General features: G+C 37.4%; 1 protein-coding gene across 3 annotated transcripts in view; it reads left to right on the forward strand.

The window, feature by feature from the left end:
- LOC105042290 (5'-3' exoribonuclease 4) overlaps positions 1–21,208 on the forward strand; it is a 32,169-nt gene extending 10,961 nt beyond the window's left edge. For all 3 annotated transcript variants that reach the window (XM_010919428.4, XM_010919426.4, XM_010919430.4), the window contains exons 12-22: positions 5,720–5,815; positions 9,921–9,991; positions 10,255–10,383; positions 10,474–10,550; positions 10,664–10,704; positions 10,799–10,873; positions 12,450–12,601; positions 12,698–12,802; positions 12,907–12,982; positions 15,757–15,839; positions 20,465–21,208. In XM_010919428.4, coding sequence (XP_010917730.1) covers positions 5,720–5,815; positions 9,921–9,991; positions 10,255–10,383; positions 10,474–10,550; positions 10,664–10,704; positions 10,799–10,873; positions 12,450–12,601; positions 12,698–12,802; positions 12,907–12,982; positions 15,757–15,839; positions 20,465–20,981 — 1,422 coding nt within the window. In that variant the 3' untranslated portion in view covers positions 20,982–21,208. The remainder of the gene's footprint in view (positions 1–5,719; positions 5,816–9,920; positions 9,992–10,254; positions 10,384–10,473; positions 10,551–10,663; positions 10,705–10,798; positions 10,874–12,449; positions 12,602–12,697; positions 12,803–12,906; positions 12,983–15,756; positions 15,840–20,464) is intronic.
- The last annotated feature ends 1,446 nt before the right edge of the window (positions 21,209–22,654 follow it).

Below are 22,654 nucleotides of genomic sequence, written 5' to 3' on the forward strand. Positions count from 1 at the left end.
AGTGACATTTGATCCGTTGTATCATTTTTTTTCCTATGCTTTCCTATCCAAGTGAAAATTTGTGATGTCCTAAAATCAATCAATTCACATCTGTGCTGTATGAACACCTGGTTGGTCAGGTGCAGCTGAATTCCTTTTATTCAGCATGCTATTATTTGGTCCATGGTTAGAATGAAATTTTTGAGTTTAAAATGTGAATGCATGATAATTTCATTTAAGAATTCCAGTTCACATTGTTGCTTTTAAATTTATTTCTGAAGTAAAACCCGTAGTTTATTATGTTCTGAAAAGCAGGTTTACACTACCTGCTGCTGCCTCAGATGCATTGACATCTTATGTCTTTGTTTCTTCGGTCTTGCTTTTGTTTGATGTATGTCCTAAAAGCCTATATAGCTGACATATTGTAATAATTCTAGAGCACAATTTTGTACTTAATATATTGATATGATCAATAAAAAAGCAATTTCTTTTTCATTCAAGTGTGATGTGTCTTTGAATCGTCCATGGAATTAGTTTCGATACATATTCTCAAAGTGTTGAGAATTAGAGACATGTATTTAATTTCTAAATGCTTTCGGTCATAGGATCATCATGAGGACGGTGATAGATCCGGATAGACTGGCGTACAAATCGCTTCCTTCGGGATAGATGAGTTTTTGGTCTACTGTGTAGAGACACAGGATGACGAGTACAGGTGGTTGTTAGAGAACAACTAGTACTGAGCGTGACGATACGAGAGATCACTTGGATTTCTATTCAATCGTCAGTGATTGTCTCGATGCTGTAGTTGTATGACTGATCCTTTGACTTGAGATGATACTGCTACTTGCAGTGAGGCTGCTGAAATTTGACTGACACATAAACATGAATCTCAATGAGCCCTTGTAATGGATGTTGGTGACAGTTGGTCCACTGTAAGAGTAGGGTGCGTATCAAGATAGGATCTATCGACCTTGATAGAGAGTAGTCCTATGAGATTTGAAAGATTAAGTCAAAGAATCTATGGCCATAGTAGTGTGATTGATGGAAAAGAGTTCATAGAAGTTACAACTGAACTTGAGCTAATCGAATCTATCACATGACTGATGTTGAGGTTCGACGATTTATCCATGACCTGCCATTTAGTCGGAACTCACGATAGAGGGATCGAATCACACGTTAACTACACCTAGAGGTTCATTTCAGTTCTACTGGGTTGCTACTACATACTGCTAGGTGTCACTGGTGGATTGTAAGAGCTCACTAGGATCGTTCTGGATCGACAATCTTTGTTGAGTTAGAGTGGAATTGTTCCGACCTATTGAAAAGAATTTCAATGATACAATGATGGAGATCATTGTATATCTTACTATCAGATATAATTGAACCTATGGGGTCACACAACAAAGGGATTAGGTCTGGAATAAGTAATTAAGCTTATGAAGTGTCAAATGGGTTTAGAAAAATCCATTAGGTTCATGATAATCTTGCTAGCACATGGTTGGACCCAATTTCTCTTTCCGTTGGGATTACTTATTTGATAAGATAATTCTAATTTAATTACCTGCTTATAACCTACATGAATATAAGATTCATGAGACTCCAATTATTGGGTGTCTAAGGTTATGGATCATATTAATTAAGGGTGCAAGTTCCTAATTAATTTTTTTGATAGTTATTTTTGGGCACCACCTTGATTTGATCAAGTTGGGCATGTCCATTGATTAGAGGGCTTTTAGTTCTCTTATGGGGCGTCTCTTAGGTGTGTTTTGGGGTGTCTAATTATGGGTGCGAAGGTCCCAATTGTTGGCGCCTAAAGGGTCTCCTAAAGTAAGTAGAATAACTTAAGTTAATAGGAAACCCAATGCAAGTAGGACTTGTATTATGAGATTGAACAGGATTCAATCCTCATGTCTATTTAAAGGGACCTCCCCTAAAGTCCCTAGAGTATCCAAACCAGCAGCTTCTCACGCCCAAAGGCTTTCCCTATGCCCTCTCTTCCTCTCCCGTTCTCTTCTTTTGGGCGTTTTACACGCCCATCCCTTGGGACGCGAGTCCCAAGGAGTTCCACGCCCAAGGTGTTGGGCGTCCCACAATTTGCTAGTTGCTGGTGTTTTGTAGCAGCACAAAGCAAGGAGAAACTCTAGAGAAGAGGAAAAGAAGAAGATCAATGAGAAAGATCAAGCGTTAATCGCGATTCAGGCTTCATTCAGATTTAGCAGGCTGAATTTTAGAGAACCAAAATTCAGATTAAAGAGGACTGTTCCAGACTGATCCCGAGTGGATACTCGTAGAGGTCAGACACTTGTGCGGCTAAGAGAGAACCTCTTCTCTTCCAGATCCAGATTCGAAGAAAAAGATTGCGAAACAGGTATGTGATTTGATCACAATCTGAATTCAGCATATATCAATTTCAGCATATGAGAAAGATCCATGTCTTTTTATGTTTTCATTCATTCATAATTCAGATTAAAAGTATTTTAATCTTATTCTCCGCTGCGATGTTTAGAAAATAAAGTTTTTGAAATACATATGCATGCACCAAATCCCGAATTCCAACAGCTTTGTTGTGTGGAAATGCGTGCTACAGCTCTTGACTAATTTGTTGCCATGTATGGCCTGTTTTTTCTTGAGCTTGTGTGATAATTGCCATTGGACCTAAGCAAAACCTGCTTGGCCTGCTTGGGTCGGCTCAGCATGATTTTTTTTTTCCCAAGCTTGAGCTTGAGCTAAGGTTTTAGGCCTGATGGGCCTGCCTGAGTCTAAAAGTTTAGGTCTGATTTAAAATCAAGACAGGTTGGGCTTGGCATTTTTTAAGCTACCCCTAACCTGTTAATACATATAGAGGTAGGCTAGAATATGGTCGACGGACTTGGAGCCAAATCCGGTCGAGTTCTCCACTGTTTGATCCCCCCAATCTGCATGGATCTCCATGCAACAAAATAAAAGTTAACGGCCACTTTTCTATCTATTTAGGGTTAAAAAATATAAAAAACCAAGACATTAATGCAGATGGGATGGAAAAAAATAAAAAAAGGCCATTAATGCAGATGAGATAGGGGTGGGATTGAGTTTGTGTTTATTTTGGAGTTTCCTATTTATTCTGCCGAATTTGTGTTGATCCTGGAGTGTTTTTGTTTTTTCTGTTTTTGTTTATTCTGAACTCGTTTGTGTTTATTTTAGATAGGTTTGTATTTTTTTTTGAAGGGGTTTGTGTTTATTCTATCCGAACTTTGTGTTTATCTTACATAGTTTGTGTTGATTGCAGGGAGACGAAAAGTGACTTGTCACGTCTATATTAATGGTGGGACCGGCCACTTTCCATTTTTCGGCAATAAACACAAACTTTAAATACAATAAATATAAACCCTTTTAGAATAAACATAAATATGTCTAGAATAAACACAAACAGAAGAAACAGAAACATTCTAGAATAAACACGAATGCTGCAGAATAAACACAACCTCGACCACCACCCCATCCCATCTCTGCATTGATGGCCTATTTTTTTAATATTTTTTTCATCCCATCTATATTAATGACTTGATTTTTTTTTTTATATCCTATTTGCATTAATGGCTTGGCTTTTTTTATATTTTTCCATCCCATGCACATTAATAGCTTGGCTTTTGTTATATTTTTCCATCCCATCTGTATTAATGGGCTGGCTTTTTTTATATTTTTCCATCCCATTTGTATTAATGGCCTAACCTTTTTTTTTATATATATATATTTTCTCAAAACTCAAACGGGTGGAAAAAAACGGCCGTTAACTTTTTTTCTCTGCATGGAGATCTGTGCGCATTGGATGGTGGGGAAGTCGAATGGATTTGGGCTCAAATCTAGTTGGTCGGAGCCTAGCGACCTCATATGTATACATATTATAATTTTGTATTTATATTGTTTATTTCTGCCTTTTATCCTAATGTAGAATTCAAAATTTAGAAAAGGGAGAAGGGGATTGGGAGAACTTTAAATCGCTCACCCTGCCTTTCTTTCTGTGTCCTCTCCTTGCTGCTGCCACTTGTCACTCCATTGGCTCCACCTGGCCTTCTCTCTCTCCACTCCCTCCCCACGCACACCCAACAGGCCACTTCCCTCTCCTTCTTCCTTCTCTCACTACGTCTTTTCTAGCTGGTCATCATCTCTCTCCTCTCTTTCAACACCATCCTCTGCTGGCCACCACCTCCACCTTTTCTCTCGCTCTCTCTCTGCACCTGCTCTTGCTGACCTCCACTGCCTCCCTCTCTTTCTCTCTTTAGTACCTCCTCCCAGCTATGCACCACTAGTAAACCTTCCTAGCTTGCCCTAGCCTTCCCCCAGACAATCAGATTAGGTTCGGGTCTTTTACTTTTTTGGCTGGGATTGGGCCTAAGAAAATTTTACTGATATCAGACAGAGCCAACTCGAGTTATGCCCGGCATATGCTGTGGTCTAATCGGCATTATCCATGTGTAGATTCACATTAGTTATATATTTGCCCATTGGTTAGTTATATCTTGTCCATTAGCTAACCTTGTTGCCACAGCTAGTTATCCACTTCTTTGCTACCTAACTTCCCATTTTTTTTTACCTTGCCACCCGAATGTTTTTCTAGCCTCCCCAGCTTGATTGTCTATGTTATGATGTAGCCCTTCACTAGGTGACAATGAATCATTGATGCTTATCCAGGCTTCCTTCAAAGACTGGATCACATTTTTCACAGCATTTTCAGGGTCAAAACTGTTTTGTCCTTTATGACATAATTTAGCCTGTCTCATGCCAATTAAGCTTATTTGCATATGAAACTTATCACTGTCATGGCACCGTTGCTCTCTCTCTCTCTCTCTCTCTCTCTCTCTCTCTCGCAAGTGCGCGCGCATATGTGCGCACACTCGTTTGCTTGCTCTCTTGCTTTTATCTTATTGGCACTTCCTAGTGATCATAAGCTTCCAATGGTAATCATGCTTTCTTAAAAGGCATCTCTGCCCCTCATTGGTTTTGAGCATCTTTGTCTGATTAACTATCTACTACATTAACAGCTGTAGTACTTGTGGTGCTGCACCTGCTGCTTAGTCCATTTCCCCCCTCACCAAGGATTCTTTGGGATATCTTGAAATTTTGATCCCACATCCACTTCCTGGATGCCTGCTTCCTAATAACTTTCCTTGAGAGTTTTGCTGACGTTCTCTGGCACAGAAACATATTTTATTTTATGTAACAAAGCTCATTGGTTTGCTAATACTGGAGCTAACATTCCCATTGAGAGAGTCACCACACCTTTGATCCTTCTATCTCTTTTGTTAAAGGAATGGTATGCTATCCACCATGAGTTTAGAGAGAACCAGAAGATGCTTGAATAGTGGCCTCTGTTTTCTTTTTCTAATTATTTCTGATATTGCTAAATCTGTTGTTCTTTGTACTTTGTTGTATTTTAGAATTGCTCACACATGATTTAGGTCATGCAATTTTGTGAATGATTCATACATCCATTCCCTTATGATGTTTCTTGCTTAAGCTTGGGTCCTTTGTGACCCACTTTATTGCCTCTGTTACAGAGTCTTGATGCTTCTTTGCATGAAGAGCTCTTTAGATGAAAAAAATTTGGTTATATGCTTCCTGAAATCTATTGAGAACACTGTACAAGAAATGTTCTGAGATTTTCCTTGCTGTATCTTCATCTTCACACATGCATGATCGGCTACAAGCTGGAAATATTCTTTCTGAAAACTGAACATGAAGTTCTGTCATCCATTTTCAGGTAAAATTAGGAGAACCTGGATATAAAGAAAGGTACTACATGGAGAAATTTGAAGTAAAAGAGTCTAAGTCAATTGATGATGTCAGGAGAAATGTTGTAAGTTGCTTCTTATTGCTCACCAATTGCACTTGAGGTTCTTCATGAAATACTATAATTTTCTTGTGGGCTACATAAAAAATGCACATATACCAGTTAGTCTGCCTGTTGTATAAAGCTAGCAAAATTGCTCTATTTATCTTACTGCCCATTTCCTGCACTAGTGTCAGGGAAGAATTTATAACGTCCAGCTGCAAACTGATAAGAAAATTCTTGTTGCTTTATGGTTATGATTTTATATTATTTCCTGTTGTGGGTGTAATGTTCTTTTAAAATCATCATGTAACTCTAGATTGAAAAAGCTAATTTGGATCTTTTGTGCATTAGTAATATGCATTGCAACATGATATTAAAATTTTGGGTTGGTGTGACCTTTGATTGGTTCAGACTTCAGGCATTTCAGTGTTTTATAGTTTATGTGGCTTTATTTTGGAAAGGTGTTTATACTAAAATGCATTCTATTATGTAACCCAAACTCCACATTCATCATGTTTTTATTTTTCTTAGTTTGATTTCCTCTTTCAGTGAAGGTTCTTTGTATAAGACCAGTGTTGCATGGAGTTAAATGAGAGCATTAGATATGGTTATTTATATCAACATTGCACTCTGCAAGAGGTAAAAAAGGAGGTACCATGATATATATAAGAAGAGATTATATTTAAATTAATCTTGTTAGTGTAGAATAGAAAATTGTCGTGCCCCAACCCACAGGGTGTTGAGGGATGTGGCAGCCCACTGCAGATGCACACGGCTGGGCCACACATGCAGATAAGGTGATATGACCTGCCAAAGATAACGAAGTAACAACAATCAATAACATAGGTAGGACAAGAATTTCTATGGCTAATTAAAATTTTCCAAACTTGAATTGGCCGCATGCCAATCCCGAACTGCTACTAACAATGCTGTAATTACACATTAAGGTTGCGTTTGGTAGCTGGCAATCTATCTAGATTGCTAGCAATTTAGTGTGGTAATCTGGATTACTGTGTTTGGTATGCTTTTTGGATGGTAATTCAGATTGCCTTGACAATCCAGATTGTCTCATGGAAAGCAATTTGGATTGTCTTGGGAAGGGGTGGCTATCCAGATTACCACTTCTTTGGCAATGTCGTAATAAAAATTTTGGACAAAATTATCGTTCTAAAAAATCACACAAAACCTATTGCCCAACCCTCCCCATCCCACCCACCCCTCTTTGCGTGCACCTCCGGCCCGCGGCTCCTCCATCTTCCTTTGTCTGCTCGTAGCTCTTCTGCCCTTGTCCCCCACCACCCCCTGTGGCTCCTCTACACCCATCTCTACCACCCCCATGGCTCCACACGCGCCCACCCCCCAGTGCCCGCGGTTCCCCACACCTTTCGGCCTGCCATTTCTCCGCGCCACCACCGCACCCACATCACTTCCGTTCTTCTCACCATGAAAAAAGAAGAGCACCCATGGCAAAATTATTGGGGGTATTTTGAGAATTTGATTTCACATTACCGGTAATCTAATTATCATACCAAATATGTCCATCAAGATTTTCAATAATTTTACTGCAACATTACCTGTGCGTACTAAACACAGTAATCAACATTACTGGCAATCTATCCTGAAGGCAATCTACATTACCTTCAAAGATTGTCTGGTGATGCACCAAATGCAACCTAAGGCAATTTACAATATACCTACAAAAAAATTTAAATCCTTCAAATTATGACAAATGTTACAAAATCATAAAGTCCTGTCCAACTAAATTCAGCATCTTGCTCTATGCTCACATCCCAATTGCAACCCATAATCGACTAAACTTTGGACCTTGAAAAAGAGAGAAGGGTGGGCTAAAAAGCCTAGTAAACAGCCAACCCCCTGACCAAAAGGGTAGAGCAAGTGTAACAAATAAATTTTGAACAATTTACCGATGCACGATAAAGAATAACATATTTAACAATATAGGGTTTTCGTCATCAAAATTATACATTTAATTCCAATGAGCTATATATAAATCATTTTCCAAATTGGTATTCCAATTATAATTCCAAGTAGTATTTTTATAAGTCATCACCAAAACTAAATTATCTTATGCAAGGTTTTCATTAAGCAATTTATGATCACTTTTTGAAACAATTTATCAAATAAAACGAACAATACCATTATCGGAGTGAGGATTTCATAATCATTGTTTCATATACAATTATTTCCTAATATGAATATTCGAACTATTTTTCAAAACCAGTGTTTTACTTCCAATTCCAAAGGGTGATTTATAAGTCAGATTCCAAAACCAACATATCACTTATATAAGTATTTCTATCAATATGTCACTTTTCAAAACCATTTTCTAAATCAATATTTCACATATAAATCCAATAATCAATTTATAAACTATTTTCCAAACTAGTATTTAATAACTCATCAGTCTATGAGACTACAACCTACAGTGGGGCTTAAAGTACTGCATTTAATGTATAATGAGACTACAACAACATTGTCTTTATGGCAGGGTCCAAAGTACCATACTTAACCACTGTGGAGAAGGTCCATACTTAACCCCTGCAGAGTAGGTCCAAACCGTATTTAATCCCTGCAGTATGTCATAAGTATTGCATTTAGTCCTTGTGGAATAGGTTCAAAGTACTGTATTTAATCCCTGTGGCATAGGTCCAAACTAATCGAGTCCCGAAACGGTCAAATGCCAATGTATAATGCCATGATGGAGTCCAAAACATAGCTTGAGAGGCCAAAACAAACACATAAATTCCAATTATTTTATAAATATCATTTCGTCTTATTTTCCAATCACAAATATGGCTCAAACAGTTCATAAAATCTTCAATTATATGTATCAAGAGTTTCAAATATTTGACATACATGCATGGTTTTCAACTAATTATTTCAAACACTTTCAAAAATGCACAACTCAAAGTTTCATGCAGAGATTTTTGATGATTTAAATTTTAAGTAATTCTTGCAAGCATGATAATAATTTATAATTACGAACGTACATAAATTTCAAAGATGTGTATGATCAATGGCATAACAATCTCTTGCTTGATCGAATTTAGGTGCGTACAAAGTTGATTATGCGATTTTCAAAGCATTTAACAGTGTTAGCATAAATACATATTTGAGATATATAATTAGAAATACTTTGGTTTGGTTGAGGCTACTTACCTTCTCGTGCTAACTGAACGTCTTGCAAATTCTCGAACAATTAAAAATCAACCTCAAAATGAGGTAGTAGAGGATTAAATGCTAGCTTTTGTCTATCCATTCTTTTATTCATGATTAATCTAGATATTTTCATCTCTCAGGTCTATATCACTAATAGCTGGTCCAATCAAAAATGTTTCTTCCTAGGGGAAATCCTGAAATCATCAAACTTTATAATTAAGAAGTAGACTCATCTCATGGCTTAATGATCCATGACTTAACATTTTCCAGCTAAAATTTCAGACTAAAATTCTTGTCCAAGTTAAAGTTATTCGGACTGGAATAGGTCAGAAACCTGTCCGTCCTGATATCACCATCAGAAGACGCAAAATCTTTTCTATCCCCTGAATAATATATGAACTATAAATGAATAATATATGAACTAGCGTGTTAGTCTTTATGTTTATGTTTTGAGTCCTGTCTTTCTCTCTTATGCTCATCCTGAACTCCTGTACAGTAGCACTTTAACATATTATTTCCATGTTCAATTTAATTGCTCTATAACTTCTCCAGGGCATTGGGACATAAAGGACATCAACTGCTGCTTGGATGTAATCTGATTTTATTGACAAATTAAATTAATTAATTATTACATGTTTCATTGATATCTTGTTAGATTTAAATTGCAACTTTGAGCTAATTATTTGTTATTTCTTGATTCTGTGAAGCGGCATGAATATGTAGGGATATTTTTGTGTTCTATCGGTTGTATGCCTCTACATTTAGTATTACTCTTAAAATTAGGTTTGTGATGGAGTTCATGATTTAGTGGTGGCACATACTCATTTAGGGGCAGTCATGCCTGCTTAGGGAACAGGATAGAGAACTTCCAAGAGTGGTTCAAGGAAAACATGCTAATATTTTGTTTCCAATCATTTGATAGATTGATGGTGATGTGATTTGTTGGCAGGTCCAGAGCTATGTAGAAGGCCTTTGCTGGATCATGCGATATTACTATCAAGGTGTCTGTTCATGGCAGTGGTAAGTTGAATTTTAATATATCTAAGAACTGTTTAATGCATTTTCTCCCACTTGCACCTGTCCCAATTTTTTTTTTTTCTTAATTATAATTACATGGGGTGTTTCACCATTGTCCAGAATGAATGTGAGGACTAACAAGTAGTTTGTTTATTGTCACCCGTGTGAAACTTGTTAAGTACTATTGCAGTGGTTATTCTTTGTCTCTATGCAACCAAAGCTTTAACTTATATTATAATTTTAAATTTGTGTTGTCTATTTTTCAGGTTCTACCCATACCATTATGCTCCATTTGCATCTGATCTTAGAGGCTTGGCTGATGTGGAAATCACCTTTTTCTTGGGACAGCCATTTAGACCATTTGATCAGCTAATGGGAACACTCCCTGCTGCTAGGTTTGCATAGGCTTGAGTGAAAGTTTTTGTGTAATTACATAATAAATTTGGGATTACGATTCTCCATGGATGATTTATCTTTTTGTGTAGTTCAAATGCATTGCCCAAGCATTATGGAGCATTGATGACAGATCCAAAATCACCTTTAAGCTCCTTTTATCCTGATGGTATACCTATATAATTGAGCATCTTTTTTCTCTGTCTACCTAATTTGATTCTCCTTTTATTTTACCCAATAAAATTGCAACCCAAAAGTTTTATATTTTTTTCTTTTTGACAGATTTTGAAATAGACATGAATGGTAAACGCCTTGCATGGCAGGTCAGCTGCACTTATAGATTCATTTTTTTCCTTTTTGCATGTGGTAATTGATGTTTGAGGAAATGATTGTGCTTCAATATCTCATTGAACTCAGGGCATTGCTAAGTTGCCATTCATTGATGAAAGGCGTCTGCTTGCTGAGACGAAGAAGCTTGAGGATACGTTGACGGTGAGGATTTCGTCGACTATGCATCCTTTTCTTGTTATAACTTTGGTGTTTGGTTGCGCAATAAATAGGGGGATATGCCCCCAAATTCTTGCCAAACACCGGAGAATTGGGGCTTATACCATTGGGGGGGAGGGGTTATCCCCCCACATAGTGGGAATTAGGGATGGCGATGGGATGGGTTTTTCTGGGTATCCGACCCATCCCAAACCCTAATAGGACCCATTTTGCATATCCTACAGGGTTTGGGACGGGTTTGGGATTGAAAACTAAAACCTGAATGGATTTGGGATTTATCCCTTGAGTACCTACTACCGGAACCTGGTTAACTAACACAAAACCCTGGCCATCATGTAAGCTTCCCTATTTGGCCATCGCTCCAAACCTCCCACCTAATTGAGATTTGAGACTCTTGAGGACCAAAAAAAAAAAAAAGAAATCGGGAGAAAACATAGGAAACCCCCATCATATAAGCTTCCCTATTCGGTGCCGTTCCAAGCCTCCCATTCGATTAAGACTCCTGAGGATGAAAAAAAATAGAGGAAATCGGGGAAAAACATAGGAAACCCCCATCATATAAGCTTCCCTATTTGGCGCGGTTCCAAACCTCCCATCCGATTAAGATTCCTGAGGATGAAAAGAACAGAGGAAATCGGGGGAAAACATAGGAGAAATCCAGGAAAACAAAGGAAAGACGTGAAAAATTAAAAGGTAAGTCCTTTTCCCACATAGATTGATATTTTTTTTTCTTTTTTGCTTTTTTTTCTTTTCATATCATTCTCTTTTTGGAGTTCTGTGGGGAAAGAGAGCACCTGAGGGAGATTGGATGGGTTTCTTAGGTTCCATTTGGGGTTTTTTTAGGACTTTGTGCGAGTTGTGTGCTGTGAGTTGGTTCCTTGGGGTTTTGAGAGGTTGATCTTGGTAGAAGTATGATACCACCTTTCTGAGTTGTCATGTGGATGCTTGAACAAGGCCTTTCTTCTGCTATTCAACTCCAAGGGCTGATGTGTCTTGCACCGGCCACCACAAACTAAGAGAGACAAGGACTCAAGGCAAATCAATGATGGGTAATTGGGGGGGTTAGGGTACCGGCGGTTATACCAATTTTAAATGGGACGGGTTCGGGATTTTCAGTTAATTTTGTAGTTGTGTTTGGGATGGGTGTGGGTAGTAAGATTTTAAATGGGTTCGGATATGGGTAGGGCAAATTTTGCGGGTACCCTACCCGTTACCATCCCTAGGTGGAATAGTCTTATACCATGGAATAAGCTTGTCCCAATTGTCTTTAATTACCATTTTGCCCTTATCCACTCTGTAAACACTCAAAAAGATGCGAGGGCAATTTCTTTTTTGCAATAAAATCTAAACATTGGGAAGTCCAATGTGCATTATTCCCTCCAGCTATTCCCTGCACTTATTCATCAACCAGGCTTATTTCGTGGAGTAGGCCTATTCCTTCAACACTGCCAGGGATATCTGCAAGGGATATTCCTCCACTTACTCTGCAACCAAACACCACCTTAGTTTTTATTATGTTTCCTGATGTATTGATTTGTTGTGATCTTTTGAGCCTACACAGGAAGAAGAAAAGTTTCGGAACGCAATGATGTGTGATATACTTTATGTTTCCATAAATCATTCTGTGGCTTCACAAATTTATACACTATATCACATATGCTATCAGCTTTCTTTTCAAGAGGCACCAATTACTCCGATAGATGCAGCTGTTAGGTCAGTAGCCGATTTTTTTTTGTTATTTCATGTGCATTCTTATATGTAAGTGTTTTTTTTCCTATTAAATATATATTTTCTTTTACTTTGTTGCAGTGATGGAATGAATGGATTCCTTTGTCTGCGTGAGAGGAACTTTTACAGCATAATGGTACCTGCGCCAGTGAAAGGTTTGAGCAGACTTGAAAATAACCAAGTTTTGTAAGTTTTCAGCAACCTCTACTTTGCAGCAGTAAAAGAAAAAATGATACCATCAATTCGGAAATTCTCAGTTGCTTTTGTTTCATTTTGCTATTATGATGTAGGAATGCCACGTATCTTAATCCTACATACCACCAACATATTCCAGAACCTCCTGAAGGTGTGATCATACCTGAAAAGGTACTTCTGGAGCAGTATCTTTCTATATTTGCAAAAGAAAACTTGGAAGCAGACATTGAGCATAATCACTGTTAACTTATCTACTCTTTTCTGGAATTATGTCATTTTTTTTTAATTTTTTAATATAAATATTTATTGTGAATGATAGAAGTATAGAATTGAATGGCTTTGGGACTTCGAGCGATGTGACTGTACTTGCTTTTACTTGTGATAGTTGCACCAAAGTATATAACAATATATTTCTACATTCTATATCTTAGATCACTATCTTTTGACTTTATAGAATGATCTTTTTTGGTATTATTGCAATCATGCATCTGGCTTTGAAAGTAAGAAAGCATACTTTTTTCCATTCCAAGAATAAATATCACTTTATGTTGTTGAACATAAAGCACACACCGATTCATTGAGTTTGAACTAATAGCTAGTCTTCATATGATATGGCTTTTCCCCCTTCTCTCACATGTACGTTCTTGGAGGATTTCAACTTTGATGTCGGCATAGTTCAGAAATATAGTATGTTCATCTTCCTTTTTCTTTACTGGATAACATGCAGAGTAATTTTTCGTTGTGTTATGTACTAAAGAAAACTGAGCATGTACCTGTACTGTATGGTAATGGTTTCATATCATGCTTTATCAGCAAAGGCATACTAACATATCTCATATTCTACAAGGTCTTAAGTATGATGGAATGGATCTGATAATTTGACTTATATTTAACTGCAAATTTTGGATGGTCTGAGAAATTATATCGAAAACATTGTTGGTGGATATTTGTTTCAATTTAAAATTTACAAACTTAATATTAGCCGAGCTAATATGTTAGGTAAAACTACTCTCCATGGAATGTTATATCGGCCTGAATTGCCTGGTTCAAGGTATACCGAGCTGTCCTAAGGGCGGATTGGCATGGCTCTGCCCTGAGTCTTTAGAAATTTGGTGAGGGAAAGGGAGACCGAGAATGAGAGAGAGGAAAAGTGAGCGAAGGAGGGGGAGGGAGAGGGAGGAAGGGAGAGAGAGAGGGGGAGTGGGAGGGGGAAGAGAGTGGAGAGAGGCCGAGGGAGGGTAGAAGGCAGCCTCCGTTCCCCTGTTTTGAACGAAACAGTTGCCAAGGTTCTTTTTCTTATTTTATTTTGGCTTTGTGAGATAAAGTTGGCAGGCGTTGCCGACCTCACTTAAGGGGAATGGAGGCCACCTTCAGCCCTCCTTGGGCCTCTCTCCCTCCCTCCCTCCTTATCTCTTTTTCTCTCTCCTCTTTTCTCTCTCCCCCTCCCTTGCTGGCAGGACTGTGTTGGTATGATCTGGAATGGAACGCATAGTACTGTACTGTACCATCGGGCAACACAGCATACCTTGCTACATTCTACAGTAAAACAGCATTTCCAAAGGTATTTACGAGTTAATGCCAACTTAACTCTGAGTTGTTACCATCTAAAACTGTTAGTTGAAATTAGGTGCAATGCAAATTGCTGTTAATGTTTCATACAAGTTTATTTGGCTAGTAGATGGGTAAAAGAGCAAAATTGTGGTAGATGGGGATTCATTGACGGAAATGATTCTATCTGCAAGGAGTACGTGGAAATGTTGTTACCTGCCGAATTTAGAATTTGGGTATTTACAAACATTTATTCAATATATTATTGTATGCTTTTGGAAGAGGACCAAGGTTTTCTCCTCTTGTTCCTCTCGTTTTTTTTGGTCTCTGCCTTGATTAGATGTCGTTGCTTGATTTGATCTTCTCTTAAATATGGAATTTATCCAATATCAACATTTCTTCATTTCTTCTTGTATGCTTTTGGAAGAGGCCCGTTCTTCTCTTCTCATGTTCCTATCTCTTTGTTGGCCTTTACTTCGATTTGATGCCATTGATTGACTTGATCTTCTCTTAGATATTGATGTGGTCCAATGCCCTCTATCTTTTTCCCTCTTCATCAAGTTTTTGTCTTCTAGTGCCTTCTAGGTTTTGTCTAATAGGTTGAGCAATCCATGCATCTAGATGTGATTGACTAGGCACCTCGTTTGCTGCTCATTGTTGAACTTGATATGGTTTAGGTTCTCTTTAACATGGCAGTGCCAATTATTTTTGCTACTAGAATCAGACTCTAGTCTAAGACTTAGCGCATTCGCTCTCTGTCACATATATTTATGGATCTTCCAAGACGACCAATGTCTCAGTCCTGCCAATGCAAAATAAGTGATGAAATCTATAAATAGGAAATCCACACTATAAAAATGGTCTATAGCCATCTTGTTATCTTTGCTTTCCAAGAGCATTTGCGGCTGAGCTAGAATGGATTTATATTCCATTTGAGTTTTGTAATTACTATAAGCTATAGCAGCATGCTTGTTTCTAACTCGTTGTCTCGTGCATGCTGTCTACTTTTACCTGTGCACTCGTTATTCAAATCCAAAGATGTTCTTTGTCAATGGTAATGATGTATACGTACATGTGGGGGACCATTATGATCCTTATGTTATTACTAGTATGATCCTTATGTAATTACTTTATTTATTGGTGCAATCTTCTCATTTCAAGCAGTTACCTTGCTATTTGTGTAATACAAAAGTGTGAATATAAGCTGTACATGTATATGAGCATACTTGCTGATATATATATATATATATATTTTTTTTTTTTTTTCCTTTTTGGATTTGAGAGTTATTTGGAGTTGAACCTTGGAATGACTTCTTTGTGTTTATTAATTACTATTTTGATGTTTTTTAATTTCTTGATAATTGTTAAATACTTCATCCGATCTTGCTATGTCACAGGTTTTGAAACCTCAAGACATTAAACCATTCCCTGTGTTATGGCATGAAGACAACAGTAGTCGACATCAAGGTGGCAGAGAGAGGTATCCCTATTATTTTGCTTCTATGATCACATATTGTTGCTTTAGACCTTATATGGATTTTGCTAGTGCTTTAGTTTGTAGACTCATCACCTAACATTTTAGGAGATTGTTGTGATGCCGGACAGCCATTAAGGGTTGCACAGGTTCACTAAAATTATGAAAATGAGGGCTAAGTTTCTGTTTAGCAGCGAACAAATCATAATCATAATTATGCAGCCTTTTCTCAACTATTTGGGGTTGTCCTCATAGATCCTCATTTGCCAAGTATTCCTATCTAAGATCAACCTAATGTTATTTCAGGTTTCTCCATATCCTTCCTCATAGTCTCTATTGATGTCAGTTTAGATCTTTTTTTCTTGCAACTCTACACAAACTAAAGTATCTCTCATTGCAAGAGCCTCCTCTGATCTTTGTTGTGTATATCCATATCATTTTAATCAATTTTCCATCACTTGCTCCATTTGTGCAACTCTTATAGATCCTTAAATATATTTATTTCTTATTCTATCATTTCTAGTTTTGCCACAAATCCTTCTTAACATTCTCATATCTGCCGTATAGTTTGTCTTCATATACCTAATTTCCCAGTACTCTTAACTCATACAACATTGCAGGTCTTACTATTCTCTAAAATTTTCCCTTAAATCTCCAAGGTGTGCGCTCATCACATAATATTTCAGATGCACTGCTCCACTTCATCCAACCACCTCTTAATTCTATTACATATCTTCGTCCATCTCTCTATATTTTGTATAATGGATCCTGAATAACGAAATCGGTCACTCTGTGGTCTCCAAGGTCTATCAAACCATGCTGAATCGGCCGGTTTGAAGCATACCGAACAAGACTAATTGGTTACTGGCATGATTCATCCTGTTGGTTCAAAATGTAATCCCTACAATGTTTTTCATGCTCCTATGGAGGGGGAGAGGGAGGAGAGAGGAGAGAGTAAAAGAGAAAGGGAGGGAGAGAGAGCTCGAAAGCCAAGAGTCATTCCTAAATGTCAGATTTGTTAGACCAATCCTTCCCTCCTTGCTAATGGTTTTTCCTATTCATCCCTTGCTTTTGACTCTCTGATTCAGTTTGGAGGAGGGCCAGAAAGTATGAAGGGAATGGAATCTTCTAATCTCATTTTATGGACCTTACTGATGGACTTCAGACAAGAAAGTTTGGTCTATTTCAAGAAGGGCATATTTGCAGCTACTAGAAAAGCTGGTTTTATCTTTCACAGTATAGTTAGAAGGTTAAAAAAGAGGATAGGATTCCTCAACCACTACCTTGCCAGTTGGTAGGATGAATCGATGGGGTTGCCCTTGTTTCGTTTCAAAACAATAGAGCCCTTTTCTTTCTTGTTGATTTTGAATTGAGATCAGTAAATGTCAGCATTGACAAAGTATTTGCTGATTTCAATTCGAAATTGGCAAAAAATAAGGGATCCTCCATTTCGAAATGAAACAAAGGCAACCCTGTCAATGAGGGATTTTGAGCTAACTCTCTCTCTCTCCCTCCACCTCTCCCTCCCCTTCCTTCCTCTCCCTCCCAATCTCTCTCCCTTCTCCCTCTTCCCATCCCTCTCCGGCTCTCCCTACGTCGGTATGCCCCAAAATGGCATGATATGATATGGACGTGTATCATGCTGAACTGGTCGTTGGCCGGCACCTCCTGCGGTATGGGTTTGGTAAACCTTTGTGGTCTCTCTTATCCATCAATCTTCATCAATGTTATATCATCATTTCCATTCTCATTAAGTTTGCATTCTATATGCTGTCTTTTTTTAATTAATTTTTAAGCACTTATCTTCTAAATTTTTTCTTTACAACTCTAATTTAGTATGTAATCTAGTTTTCTTTTCATCAATTAAATACTATATTATCTGCAAATAACACACACGATGGTGCATCTTGAATATTAGCTGAGTTCATCCATAATTAATACAAAATGGTATGGGCTTAGTGCTGATCCCTGTTGTAAGCCCATTGTAACTGGAAAAACATGTTTTGCAGCAATTTCTAGCACTTGTTAACTGCTTTAGCATACGTGTCCTCCATTATTTCAATATATCGTTTATGTAACTTTTCTTGATACCTTATCATAAGCTTTTTCTAAATCAATAAGGACTATTGGAGATTTTTTCTTTTTTTAATATTTTATACCAATTATTTAAGAAATAAATGGTCTTCATTGTTCATCTTTTATGCATAAACCCAAATTCATTATCTGATATAGTGGTTATTTTTCTTAAATTTTGTGCAACTACCCTTTTCCATAATCTCATAGTGTGACTCATAAATTTGTTTCCTTGATAATTAGATTAGTTTTGTACCTTTGTTCTTAAGACAGGTACTACAGGACTTCTCCTCCAAACATTTGATATTTTCTTAGTTTTCATAATTTTATCAATAATTTTAAAGCCGATTTAACCCAATATCTCCCATGATGTTCCAGACCTCAATTAGTATTTCATTTGGTTAAATGCATTACCTTTTTGAGTTCATTCCAAAGCTATCTCCACTACATTTTTGCAAATTATACGAGTACAACCTTGATTTCTTCCTGTTTAACAATTTTTCAAAATAACACTTCCATCCTTCTTTAATTTTTCTCATCTTTCACTGATATCCTATGATCCTCACTTTTAGTACATCTAACTTGATCAATATCTTAAATTTTCCTTTCTCTAACTATAGCAATTTCTGAATTCCATTAACTTCCTTTTGAATGCAACATATCATATGAATTGCCTCAGCTTACTAACCATTTTTTATCCTTCTTAGATTTCTTATATTTTATTGTATCCTCGACATCTTTTTTTTCCCCATTGTCTAAAGCAAATTCGTTTTATTTTAATTTCCTGCTATCCTCATTTTCCCACCGCCAAGTTTTTTTTTTTCTTTTTTGGTATACGTTTTCCTCTGTCTTTCCTAAAACATCTTTAGCTACCCTCTTAAAACAGTTTGCCATTTGGTCTCACATGTTTGTTGGTTCACACCTTAAATTCCAATTTCCCTCCTATAATCATGTATCCCTAAAAGATATCATATTTTTTCCCTTTCAATTCCACCATCTTATCTTTGGACATTTATTAATTTCTTTTCCTTTCTTCTTGTACTTAGTATGTGTAACTAAGAATAGTAATCTAGGTTATGTGGAGACACTCTCCAAAATATCACTTTACAATCCTTATGGGACTGTTTGGTTGATTGGTTTTACCAAAACAAGTTTATACATAGTTTGAGATAAATGAGTTTTCTAGAATTGATCATTTAGTTGTTTTCTATAAAACCCATTTTGCAAAAATTGGCAAGTCATAAAACCTGAAAAATGAATTTTATGAAAACAAACCCCCCTTCGTTTTTTCATAAAACATGTTTTACAAAATCCACGTTTTATTAGTGACTGTTTTAGAAAACTCACAAACAACCAAACAACCTTTACATGTTATTCTTTCTCTTCTTTTAACGAAGAAGGTAATTTATTTGGTTAGCAACAAACAAACGATAAGACTTAAATGGGGTTTTAGGGGCAAATTATGAAGTCTATTAAATGGTTAATATCTGTCACCTAAATCAGGAGCAGCTGTGGGAGTGGATTCGGTTGAAGGTGCTAGCGTGGATGTGGGGAATCTTCTCTCTCTTTCACACACACACACACACAAAATGATAGAAAAAGGAAAAAGAAAAGAGGAAGTGGCTAACGGGCAAGTTTCCTAAAAGATTCTGAAGTTGGTGCAGCCCTATTGGTAGAAGTATCTTGCTACAAAGCTTAAATCAGAACTATTACCATGAAACTGAAGAGGGAAGATTGCTGATTTACTGCAATCTGCCACACTGCACCTATGGATCTTGCTCTGCATCTAGCCCACTTGAAATGCTAGCGATCCTTGGCCTTCTACCAAGTACATTCAAATAAAGATGACTGATATTGCATGGGGACCTTAAAGAATGACTCGAAAGGAAAGCTAAAAGAATGAAATTCAAATCTTGTTATGACCTCATCAACCTCTAGTCATTAGAAGATCCTTCTGTCAGCAATCCACAGTAAATTGCTCTTTAGATTCTTATTCTATTGTGTTACCTAATGAAGGAAAAGGCTTCCAGATCTTCATCATTTAATATTTTATTTGATGTTAAAACTGGAGCATTGAATTCTCTATGTTGGTATGAGAGAATTCTAACAAGAAGCTTGCCCCTTTTTCTAGCAGCACATAGCAGGTGAGACACACGAGTACTTTATGTTCCCCTGGTCTGTCATCTGCCTTTTACTGATAGCGTGGACTCCACCTACTGACTGCAGTAAGTGCTACGCTTATGAACACTAGGAAAATTATTAGACTTGGACTCATAGGGTAGCATATTGCATCAACCCTGTGGATAACGTTAGAATCCAGGATAGTTGTTTTGTCTGTACTCGTGTTGCAGGTTTCTCTTTATTTTTTGGTAGTGACATGTTTTGGTAGTCAGATCTCTGGATTCCCTGCCTTTGTTTTCTCTCATATAAATTTGAAATTCTCCAGATCTAATTTACCTGCTTATGCAATGGATTGTGGCTGCCTTTGTTTTCTCTCATATAAATTTGAAATTCTCCAGATCTAATTTACCTCTTTATGCAATGGATTGTGGTTCCAGGTCACAGCTGTCTGTAGCTGCGTCAGGTCCACACCTAGGTGCAGCGGCCCATCGTATCCTCAGAAATACACTACAGCTGAAGGCCAACAACTCAGGATTGCTTGAGAGACCCTACAGGAATGCCCCTCAGGCAGTTTACAAGCCTAGGCCAACTGGAACCTTAGGGCACAAGAGAAGCTTTGTCCAAGACCTGAACTATTACCACTGCTCAAATCACAAGCCCAGAGATTTTCCAAATTCGCGGTCAGTTCAGAACTTCAATGAAGCTGAATGCAGCAGGCAGAACCTCAGAGTACAGGAAAGGTTGAATTCTCAAAATCAGCAGCAGAATATATATGTAGGGATGTTAAATTTGAGAATTGAAGAGCAGGAAAATTGCCAACAACATCCAAAGATGTCAGATGACGAGTTCTGGTCAAATCGGCAGCAGCTTATCCTAAATGGACCTCCATTGCCTTCGCCTCCTACAAACTGGATCCGTAGGCAACCTGTAAGAGACCCCTCAGGTCGAGCATGAAAAGCAGCAGGAGGTGAAGGCTGTGTACCCAATCGGACCAGGAGCACCTCAACACAAATTAAATTCTAGAAGCGGCGGGAGGTGGAGGATGGGTACCCAATTAGATTAGGAGCTCAACCAATTAAACTCTAGAATTCAGCAGTGAAAATGGTGTACACTAACAAATTTCTCAATCTTCTAGACACGTTCAGAAATGTGATGTCTTCTAAAAGTATCATGTTGGTATTTGGCTGGTTGTTTTTAGATTACATTTTTTATAGTTTCTTGATGTCAGACCAGTGTATAAGGGGTCAAGGAATTTGTTACCTATGGGATAATTTGTAGCTTCTGTTTTTTGCCCCATCCCCTGGCGGATATGAATGTAACAATTGCTCTATTTAAGGAACCTGTGTTATATACCTGACTGCAAATTTTATATCAAGGGATAGAAATTCATTTATCGTGTGCACCGGCTGTCGATATAGATATAGGTGCATGAATGCACTGCAATGTGATCAGAATGCTAAGGAGAAATAATCGAATAATGTGATCAGAATGCTAAGGAGAAATAATCGAATACAGGTTATCAGGGATCTTGCTGAATTTCCTATGCTTTTCATGGAGATGCCTAGATGATCTTATGACTGAGATTGTAGCTGTAAAATTGCTACAAGTTTGGCTGCCGAGCATAATTCCAGGATAATTTGCAAACTGGTAAATAAGAAATAGGAAATGTATGGTAGGGAAAATTGTAAGTCAATATAGCAAAGTATATACCATTAGGCATGAAGAATTACAAGCACGAAAGAGGTTTTTCCTTCTTTTACTCCGGTGTGAATATGTTGTAAGTGGTTTGTAAATTTTTTTGTACTTAATGATACATACATAATTCGTATTTGTTAGAATGATTTAGTATGTCAAGATGCTGTTAACCATGAGATGATGTTCAATGGTGCAGATTGAGAGCAAAGGATCTAAGACTATGGCTGCACAAAAACAAGAAGATACTCTGTATGCATCTGAAATATGCGCTAGAATACTCTGAAGCTTTTTAACATGCAGGTTAAAGCTTTTTAACATGCAGGTCAAAGCATGAAGAAGGCCTCCATATAGAAGAATAAACTGCTATAATGGAAAATACTCAAGTAAATTAGAAAAATCACCAAAAAACCCCAAAATTTACTATTCTCATTTACTTTATGGACAGGGCTTGACCTTGTCCAAAATCTCCGGATTTGTCTCCTAAAAAACTACCGAACAACCAATTTTGGTGTTTAAAAGCCAGGTTTACCCCTGTTCCAAGTAGAAGAAACAATTACATATCATGGTGCATAGGTGGAAGGATTTTAATAAGGAACAACTCAAGTTTTATACGTGTGTGCATGTGTGTGTGAGATAGAGAGAGAGAGAGATTTAACTATCTCTTTTGCTCAAGATTCATACCATCCTGATAGCATTCTGATTTTTCCTCATCAGTGATCAGCACGTACTCATAAGGAGAGTATCTCTAGGAAGGTCAATGCTCTCTAGTAGATCTTCTTAATTGAGCCTCAATTGGTGGTTCTGGAGGGGTTTGCTCAACATGCTCATCTGCCGCATTATTATAGATTTGAATTCATCTGCTGTGTTATTATCATCTTCCTATGCATCTTCCTCTTTATCATTATTCACCATGATAAAAGGCATTGGACTAG

Source organism: Elaeis guineensis, chromosome 3 (genome assembly GCF_000442705.2).
Source record: "Elaeis guineensis isolate ETL-2024a chromosome 3, EG11, whole genome shotgun sequence".
NCBI classification, from domain to species: domain Eukaryota; kingdom Viridiplantae; phylum Streptophyta; class Magnoliopsida; order Arecales; family Arecaceae; genus Elaeis; species Elaeis guineensis.